The 10,827-nt window shown below is 39.8% G+C and overlaps 1 protein-coding gene across 1 annotated transcript; it reads left to right on the top strand.

Moving 5' to 3' along the window:
• Positions 1–2,572: 2,572 nt before the first annotated feature.
• LOC135462570 (uncharacterized) lies at positions 2,573–9,611 on the top strand. The gene is made up of 5 exons (XM_064739794.1): positions 2,573–2,660; positions 5,238–5,615; positions 6,883–7,050; positions 8,143–8,244; positions 8,545–9,611. The coding sequence occupies exons 1-5, from the start codon at positions 2,588–2,590 to the stop codon at positions 9,609–9,611; spliced, it is 1,788 nt and encodes a 595-aa protein (XP_064595864.1). The 5' UTR covers positions 2,573–2,587.
• Positions 9,612–10,827: the final 1,216 nt, after the last annotated feature.

The raw sequence follows: 10,827 nt of genomic DNA, 5'->3' as shown, positions 1-10,827 counted from the left end.
CTCCCAAACCAAACAAACGTCTCCCAAACGGGACAAACATCTCCCAAACCAGACTAGCGTCTCCCATACCGAATAAGCATCTCCCAAACCAAACAAATATCTCCTAAACCAAACAAACGTCTCCCAAACGGAACAAACATCTCCCAAACCAGACTAGCATCTCCCATACCGAATAAGCATCTCCCAAACCAAACAAACATCTGCCAAACCAAACAAACGTCTCCCATACGGAACAAGCATCTCCCAAACCAGACTAACATCTCCCAAACCAAACAAACATTTCCCAAACCAAACAAACGTCTCCCAAACGGAACAAGCATCTCCCAAACCAGACTAACATCTCCCATACCGAGTAAGCATCTCTCAAACCAAACAAACATCTCCCAAACCAAACAAACGTCTCCCAAACGGAACAAGCATCTCCAAAACCAGACTAGCATCTCCCAAACCAAACAAACATCTCCCAAACCAAATAAACGTCTCCCAAACGGAACAAGCATCTCCCAAACCAGACTAGCATCTCCCAAACCAAACAAACGTCTCCCAAACGGAACAAACATCTCCCAAACCAGACTAGCATCTCACAAACCAAACAAACATCTCCCAAACCAAACAAACGTCTCCCAAACGGAACAACCATCTTCCAAACCAGACTAACATCTCCTATACCGAATAAGCATCTCTCAAACCAAACAAACATCTCCCAAACCAAAGCAAACGTCTCCCAAACGGAACGAACATCTTCCAAACCAAACGAGCATCTCCCAAATCGAATAGACATCTCCTAAACTAAGTAAGCGTATGTCAAGTCAAGGAAAGATCCGCCGAAGGGAAAGATCTCCAAACGAAATAACATCTCCTGGATAAACCTCAGTGAAATAAGCAACATTCGCCAACAAACAGAGGGCGCTTTTTGGCATCTAAAATAGAAGAGGTAATTAATAGGACAGGGTAAGTGAGTTCGGAAAAGAAACATTGCCAGCTTGCTCCATCTTGTGAAACAATGTATAACGAAATGTTTTCAATTTTACATACGATACTGTCATTAATATACCCAAAAGTAGCTCGTTATGTAATTAAATTCTGGTGTTTGCACGTTCCTACCATTTTTATTTTAATAGGGGTACTAGGTAATGTGGTGGTCATAAGTTATGTGTTTCGGTTCTTTCTACATGTAATTTTTTTTATCTATATATTTATTTATTTATTTAATTGATGTTTTACACCGTACTCAAGAATATTTCACTTTTACGACGGCGGTCAGTATTATGGTGGGAGGAAACCGGGCAGAGCCCGGAGGAAATCACGACCATTCGCAGGTTGCTGACAGATCTTCCCACGTACGGCCGAGTAGGAAGCCAGCATGAGCTGGACTTGAGCTCACAGGGACCGCATTGGGTAGAGGCTCCTGGGTCATTACGCCGCGCTAGTGCGCTAACTAACTGAGCCACGGAGGCCCCCACGGAGACAAATAAAACTACATGTATATTGTTGTTATTTTGTATTACATCATCCATTATTGTTAGCCTTGGGCTGCTCCCTACGACATGTAGATGAACTTTTGGTTTACTTCATGGCTCTCATAACAATGAAATTAGTTCCTATCATTTGTATTAATAAACGTTTGTATAAGTCACTATATATGCAGAAGCATGCTATATTAAAAAGGACAAGATTACTCGAAGATTACAGAAGCACATGGGCCTATTTTAAGAACATTTGAAGTTTTATATCTTTAGTTTTATTCCTGCTGGACTGTCCCTGTCTCAATATGCAACTGTATCACATTGTTGAATATTTGTACTGTTCATGTCGATTAACACTTTTAACTTTCAAATAGGAGCATTGTAGAGACATGCCAGGATTATTACAACAACGTTCCTAACAGTAGTCTATATACGTGCGCTATACTCTGTAACACACGTGGCCAACAGTCAATAAATGTACAGCGGTATCTCTTGAACTAGAAAGAAAAGTAATATAACATCGTTCCCAAAACTTTCTTTATTTACAAAAGAACATCAGATACGCTGCAACAATGTATATACTCGATTGTAGCCTATTTTTCGCCTCGATGCAATGTTGTGTGGTCCTCGTCAGTCATACCGTCTTTTATTAACAACGGAGTATCATATCCATTGCAGAATATAGAACTTTCAAGGACCATGGGTACTATAGGGAAGTCCTGTCGACTAATTCGTTCAGCGAGGCGAGAGAAAAACAGCATATGCTAAAATACAACAAACACTACAGCTTGGAGGCACACTAAACATTTAACTTCTAACTTGTCAGTTATATTGATTTAAATTCTTCTGAAAAAAGGGTTGACCAGGTGATTAGTCTTCTCCAACATGCTGTCCGTGTGCTTGGTGAAGGAGTCGCCCATCGTACAAAAAAACATGTAGCACCAATCATTGTTTATTTGGTATGGCCATAGAGGCATATTTCGTGTGGGAGACGTTCATTTGATTTGAAAAATGCTCATATTTTTGGCGACTTTCGCCTTCCATACTATACCGAGTACGTAAGTTTGCAAAGCGGTTCATAATGTAACTATAAGGGCGAGGCGTACGACACAGCAGTGATAATGGCGAAGCGTCGATCTGGATTCATGTCGGAAATACAACCATTAATAAGCCTTCTGCTGATTGGGCTTCACGGTGAGTCGATTATTCACGTCATCTGCTGATCGAATTAATTCGCCTTGGTTCACAAGATACAGATAGAAGTAATTCTCTGAACAGTTAAAAACAGATGTACCAAAAAAGAAAAAGCAGAACGCGAATATATAGGCCAGACATAGGGCATAGAATGTGTTGTGCTCTGTATAATAATCTGAAGGGAAAACACAGTGGTGACCGTTAGTTCTTCTCTTCATTGGCAGCCCAGGTTGTGATATTTTACAAGTCTTAATCAGAAAATATATTACATACAATATGTACAGAATCAAACATATAATATAGTTCAATTACAATACATGCATCCTCGATGTCAATAGATCTAATACTACAGAGGTATAATAATAGTTATCACTTTCGTGCTGGGCTACAAACTTACCTGAAGGGAAAACACCGTGTTGACGTTAGTTCTCCTCTTTATTGAGCCAGTCCAGTTTGTGAGTAAAGTGTTCACTGCTGGCTGTCCTTATGTACCTTCGGGTTACGCATGCACACTTATTTCATATGTGCATATGGACGTAAAATCATACAATAATTCTTTACATAATATACAAAATATAATACATAATGGGTTTTCACATGGACCCACTCCGATAACAGTTGTCCTTATATTTATGGCGTAGACTACGTATATGTACATGTATACAATTCACCTTTTAGAAGCACTATAGGCCTATATAGTGCACAGATATACACACTGGCGTGAATATGCAATGATCGTCTATGCCAGTGTCCCACATTGTACACTGAAAACAGGCCAGTTTGTGTTTAAACTACCTGCACTGCGCATGTACATGTAAACGTGTTATTGGGGTGCTATTCGGAGAAGGGCGCGTGTAGTTTTCCCCAGCTTTGTTACTGCTATGTTCTGAGTGGCATGGTCCTGTTGGTCGTAGGCCCTACATGACGTGTTATTTAAATATATAGCCGAACTAGATAAGAATAAGTGTTATCCATGCCAAATTACATTCCCTTGGCAATTGTTGCCCAGGTAACAGTGATATTGACGATGAATGGAATGCCAACAACGACCTATATTTCGTAAAGTTGCTGTACTCAAGTAATGCTAACATAAACAACATACAGTGAGTTACAGTGTAGAGAGGAAAATCAGAGCAATGGTGACAGCGTGACAAAGGGCAAATCGTCACTCATGACTGGTCAAATACGCTCTCGGTCAGTCAATTTATTTCAGTTAGTGGCTTATTCTAACTGTTGTAGATGCTTAAATGGAAGAAAAATACCCACCCCATAGAAAGATGACTTAACCAGCTTTAAGTGAAAAAATGCATTCATATTTGTTGCAATTTATTTATCACTGGTCAATAATTGTGAAATGATGTTTGTATCTTTATTCAACGTGACAGTTTATTGACATTTTATGACTATATAGCCGAATTTAAGTAGGCTCAGTCAGTACTCACATCGGTACATCGGTACTCACAATGAGTTAAAAAAAACACAGAAAAATAGGTTACATATCCACACGCCCACTTCTCAATGTCGATTCAGATAAGCGGTATCTCGTTTCTAATACTTTTGTCAGACTCTAATAACTTTTAAAATTTTACATACCAAGATATACAGTCATATATGCTAACACATCGTCCCATAATCGGTCATTTCGCACAGCATCATGGGTTGAAAGACAAGCAGAGAGGTCATACATGTTAAACACTATCTAAAAAGGAATCCAAACATATCTGCTTAAATACATACGTACATATTTACATACCTAAAACACAAACAGGGGGCCCCCGTGGCTCAGTTGGTTAGCGAGCTAGCGCAGCGTAATGACCCAGAAGCCTCTCATCAATGCGGTCGCTGTGAGCTCAAGTCCAGCTCATGGTGGCTTCCCCTCCGGCCGTAAGTGGGAAGGTCTGGCAGCAACCTGCGGATGGTCGTGGGTTTCCCCGGGCTCTGTCCAGTTTCCTCCCACCACAATGCTGGCCACCGTCGTAAAAGTGAAATATTCTTGAGTACGGCGTAAAACATCAATCAAATAAAGGAATAAACCAAAAACAAAAATTTACAAAAACCAAAAAAAAAAAAAATAATAATAATAATACAGCGGAGGGTGGTAACACAAAAGTTACAAGTTTACAACCACTATTGTGTGAAGGAAAAGAAAACGCAAAGAAAAATGAAGTACATACCCAAGGAGAGACCATTAAACATTGTCCAGCAAAGTAGTTCGATTTTTTAAGAATTTTTTCAGCCGAGTCTAACGTTTTCAAAACATATGATTCTTTGGTGTTCTGCTGGGACTCAGAGAGTGCCAACGACGCCACACCCATATTATACGTATGAGTTTTGGTTGAGGAGATCTAGCTGTCTGTTTGTGTTGAAGTGACAAAAACTTTAAGTGAAGTAACTTCCCGAAATGGTCCGAAATGACCACCCTTTTAAGTCTTTCGTTGGGCGTAACGACATGTTAGTGTTTTCTTTGCCTTTAACGTTAGCGCACATACAATAGTGATAGTCTTTATGTTGTCGCTTAACCAAAAACCTATAGGGCCACACATATATACTAGCCATCTTATGTGGTTTAAATCATAGTTTCAGAAACCGTTCACATTACCCCTGTCGACGAGCCTGTCAGAGCCAAGGATTCTAATGCTATGGTGATTTTGCCATGCGACTTTAGGACGAATTCGTTCGAGACGCCACAGATCACGTGGTATCAAGAGAAAGGCACAGAGCGGAATAAAATCATGCAATATGACATTCACAGCCGCTTGTCATCCTACGGAGAGTTTCTAAACCGCGTAGGAAGAGGCGACAGAGGGGCATTGTTTCTGTTTAGACCGACGTCACGAGATTCCGGAACATATACATGCGAGGTTGAAGTGGACAATGAAAACCCCAGCTGGACGAAAAATACAGTTGTCTTGAATATCACTGATGATCCCTTGATCACAAAGACATGCAAACCAGGTATTAAAGGATGATGTCTCTTAGTACATGTATTACTCTGAGAAAAGTATAATATTACCTGTAATACGCTCTCCAAGAATTTGTCTCCTGTCGAAGAAAGAAAAAAAGACACTGTGGTTCTTCTTGAAAGATATCGGTATATGGTTTGTTTAATTATTTACTTGATTGGTGTTTTACGCCGTAGTCAAGAATACTTCACTTTTACGACAGCGGCTAGCATTATCGTGGGAGCAACCGAGCTTAAAGCCCGAAAACAAAAACCGCATGACCATCTGCAGGCAGCTGAAAGACCATTTTGAGGTAACACCCAACAGAGAGCTAGCATGAGCTGGATTTGAACTCACAGAAACTGCATAGTTCGTATCTGACTATGACAGTGTTTCCCACACACCACGGGGCCTGTTGTACAATGGCATGACAACGTTGCCACAAACTATTTTATCACTCTCATAGTTCTATTTTTAGTATGTATATACTTGAGAAAAGTTATGCCGCATTATTAAAAAATATAATGTTTCTAGCTCTAACCCAAGAAATTTTCCTCAACAAACTTAATCTTGGTTTATTATCATGTGAGAGAGATGACCTATTGTTTTAGTTGTTTAGCATATCTACTTACTTTGAACTCCTTTCTGGAGTTATCCAGTGGAGCAATGAAAACGCCGCTCTCAATAATTTGTCACCTCTGTGACGATGGTCGAGTTCATGACACTGGTAATCACCGCCCTAAAACTGTTATCTGTCCTAATATCTGACTTAAAGCGGAATTTAGATTTTATTCTGGGATCTCAATTCTCAGAAGCTGGTCGGTTGAGACTAGAACACATTTTTAAGCCTTTAAGCATTAAGACATTTAACTATTGAGGCTTACATTTCCAGGATAATACCAGAACGTTATCCTCCACTGGATAAAAAAATTAGTCACGCAGCATTTGTTGAGTGTTGCTGCAGTATAAACGGTTTCAGAATAGAGAGTGGAACGACCCAGTAGCGACGACAGTATGAAAATTGGAAAATGGTCACACGTAACCAGTAAACTACGGCCTCTTGTCAGTTTAATTCAGTTTTGGTGTTTGTTACAACTGTTTATTCAAATGGTTAAAATAGTAGGACCAGTGGTAAATACAGCGATGTCTCTCGCAACTTATTTCACGTCTCTAGTCTAGAATTACTCAACTCGTTGCGTTTTCATCCTATTTAATATACAACAATATATAAATCGCTAAAGTTTATTGAAAACATTATGTGTACATTCGTTCTATTTCAGCTCCTCCAAGTAAAGATAAGGAAGGGACAAAAGGAATGATTGTCTTGATTGCGTTTTGCTGGATATCGCCACTGGTTTGTTTTGTCTTGTATGTAAGCGTCGTCAGTCTAAGCAAACAGATACTTCAAAGACTTCGACAGGAAAACACGCGACAGACTTTAATGCTCGGTATGATATGCCCTTGACGGGAGATTTTGATATGAAAATGCAGTTCTCATAATAAATTCCTACTAGGATAGTGGTCTCGGTCTAATATACATGTTTATCAACCACAGCATATCTCATTTAGTTGTAGAACTGGCATTTCCTTTAACATTCAGAAACAGTTAAAGGTCATTTGAGAGGATTAAATATTTGCGTCCAATACTTCGTAATTGCCCAAATTTCCACTGAGTTGTATACCCTACATTACCGTAAATTGTACCCTACGTTACAGTTAATTGTACCCTACTTTACCGTAAGTTGTACCCTACGTTATCGTTAATTGTACCTTACGTTACCGTTGATTGTACCCTACGTTACAGATAATTGTACCATACGTTAGCCTTAATTTTACCCTACGTTACCCTTAATTGTACCCTATTTTACCCTTAATTGTACCCTATTTACCGTTAACTGTACCTTACGTTACCGTTGATTGTACCCTACATTACCGTTAACTGTACCCTAGGTTACCCTTAATTGTACCCTACGTTGCCGTCAAGTGTACCCTACTTTACCGTTCATTGTACCCTACGTTACCGTTAATTTTACCCTACGTTACCGTTAGTCGTGCATATACATACACTGTTTAGTATATAGTTAGATATTGTATGGTACTGGCCAGTATGAAATAACAGCTGACAAAATATCTTAGTCTAACTTTCCGTTACTTGTTTCATTACATCAGAAGAATGTTGTAAACGTTATATTTCAGTTCAATACAGACAGAAATGTTATACAAGACACACTTCAGAAAATTTTTAACTTTTCCTCCTTAAAACCATGGAAAAGTAAAAACAATAAAATTAGTTGAAATACTATAGCGATTACTAGAAAACATAATCTTTTATTTGTATAACAGGTTGTACTTAAGATTACTTGAAACATAGTAGCAAGTACTAGACCGAAAATGAGGGTTTTTTTTCGTAGAAGGCATTTGTATGACTTCTTGTACTTCAGAATAGTTACATGTAACACGTGGTAGCGTGTACACAAGGTGTATCGATAACTAGCCCGATAACGTATGGTAGATGACAAGCTTACAATCACATTTTACAGCAGCGGGACCTGTTGTTGTTGTTGTTATCGCCCTATGTCTGACCTTCACCGGAACTGTCTCCACGGCTGTTGCCATGTCCAGTGCATCGAACAATTCGGCCAGTAAGTATACAAGTAATGCATACATGTGGTAGGCGTTCGAGATTAACGACTGCCTGTTTTACAGGTCCATGACGTCTAAGGTCTACAAGATCATGTATGGAAAATGTTTTTTATGTCAGAGGAAAGGGAATTTCACGTGACCTGTTCATACTGTGGCAAGTATATGTAGATTTAAAATATGTGCATGACATTCTTTTAACCATGCTTCTCGAACCGTATCTTCAAAACAGCTGTTGGAAGCATTGCAATATAATGGTATCTTTGTGACGTGTATAACAACTGGATCTGTTTTTCTTCCAGAACACTACTATGATGTTGGTCTGGGTACAGCACTAACGGGAATACTGATGTTATTTGGGGCAACCTTTTTCAAGTTATGTGTACCGGTAAGTCTGAGCCAGGAGTCAAACGCCCTTGATGTTGAGATCGGCCAGACACCAAAGACGTTACGTGCGGACGAAACGGATGGACACTCGTCCACAATTAACAAACGCTCTCCTGGAAAGGCAGAAGCCACTAGTCCGGAAGGGACATCTCTGATGTCACTAAGTCCGTTTGCTGAAGGAAGAATAATAGAGAATCCACCTGGAAAAGTCACCGGTATGGTTGCAGTGCCTAACAATTCTATTTTGTTGACGACGACCTCCGGTTTGTTCCAAATGAATGCAAATGAATATTCCCAAACAACGAGGTTCAAATGTTTATACAGCTGTAAGAGTGATTTGCTGATGGTAGCGAGTCATAAGGATCAGTTGTATATATTAGCTGAAAACAGAACAACCCACAAGAAAGGTAAAAGCGAAAAACGGAAGATTTTACATAGCTCTTTAAAAGAGATAAACTTTAAAGCTGTGGAGATAAATTCAAAATCTACAGCGACCTGTATCCACGTAGGGCAACGAGAGATATGGCTGCATCTAACAGTGTGCAACCCTGCTAAGGTGATTAGAATGGCACTAGACAACAAGAGGTCAGAGACTTTTGGTCAAAATGAGCTTCTGTACCCATCGTCTTTGGTTCAGAATTCTTCCGGTCAGTTCATTGTCTCTGATCCGCAAAAGAGGGATTTACTGGTTTTTGAACAAAGTGGTGAGCATACCGTCTCCCTAAGATCACGTCTTCCTAAGAAAATAGAAAATGAAATCATAGGTTATGACCGATTAGCCATAGGGCCTGACGACAGAATTTATGCTTCAAGTCCGCTGTCTAACAATATCTTGGTGTTTTCACCAGACCTCAAATTTGAGACTCTGTTGGCCACCATGGCAGAAAAAAGCGGGAAGATATCGTCGCTCATGGTACACAACAACTCACTGTACGTAGCTCATGAACGCTGTATAGGAATCTATCCACTTAACTCAGAATAACCTCTCTACGTCATGAACTTGAATGAGATTCTGAGAATGGATAAAATAAGCCCTTGCAGCTAGATCAGAAATCGTCCACGGTGGTGCAGGAGTGAAGTGTGACTTTTTTGCGTTCAGAGAAAACAGACAGGAAAAATTACTTAACCTAATGTTTTTAATATACAGGATATCTGTGACAAACTGGAATGTTGTGATGTCTCGTTTTTGTATCCTCAGAAGACATACTTAAGGTATGTAAAGTCAATGGGCTGAAGTGGTCGACCAGTAAGTAAATCAGTTTTGATGGGACATAACAAAACTGTCACAAAGCGAAGATCCAGTAGGCCTATGAGAGTAGATCCAATGTTGTTTTTAGCTTACCCTAGACAACAACTTCAAACACATATTGTAGAAGGCCTTGCGACGTTCCGTAGAAAATGTTTCACTGAAAGCACATTGACGATGGGCTTGTGCCAGAATTGCACGATTTCACTCAAGCTCTGCATGTAGTTCGCACTTTCGATTTCCCTACGGGTCACAACTAAGTACAGCATAAAAAACGCGAACACGTGCTTCGAAACAAAAAGTAACCATTCCATTTATATAAATGCCGGTCTATTTTGTGGTTAAAAAGAAACCGGAGAACTTAGAGGTAATCTCAAATACTTACTAACATCTCAGGCGTGACGCATTAGCACGGGATATTCTTTGACGGGGGCGCCTCCGTGGCTCAGGTGGTTAGCCCGCTGGTGCAGCGTAATGACCCAGAAGCCTCTCACCAATGCGGTCGCTGTGAGTTCATCGTCCAGCTCATGCTTCGTCTCCGGCCGTACGTGGGAAGGTCTTTCAGCAACCTGCGGATGGTCGTGAGTTTCGCCATAGATCCAATGTAGATACGTTATAACTGTCTATTATAATTTACCTGTATTATACCTGTAACCTACGTTACCTGGGACTATACTGTACATGTATTACGACAGAAAATAAAAATGTATGCATTCAGCATCCAGCAAAATAGTTACATGTGCCTAATTTTACCACATCTCTACATCTGGTTCCAGGTGCCGCCATAGATCCAACGTAGATACGCCATAACTGTCAATTATAATTTTCCTCTATCTGACACTATACTGTACATGTATCACGACAGAAAATAAAAATGTATGCATTCCATAGCCGGCAAAATAGTTACGTGTCTGATTTTACCATATCTCTACAGCTCAAATGTTATAATATT

The sequence above is a fragment of the Liolophura sinensis genome, chromosome 2 (genome assembly GCF_032854445.1).
Source record: "Liolophura sinensis isolate JHLJ2023 chromosome 2, CUHK_Ljap_v2, whole genome shotgun sequence".
Lineage (NCBI taxonomy): Eukaryota > Metazoa > Mollusca > Polyplacophora > Chitonida > Chitonidae > Liolophura > Liolophura sinensis.
This window is presented reverse-complemented; position numbering and strand designations above follow the sequence as displayed.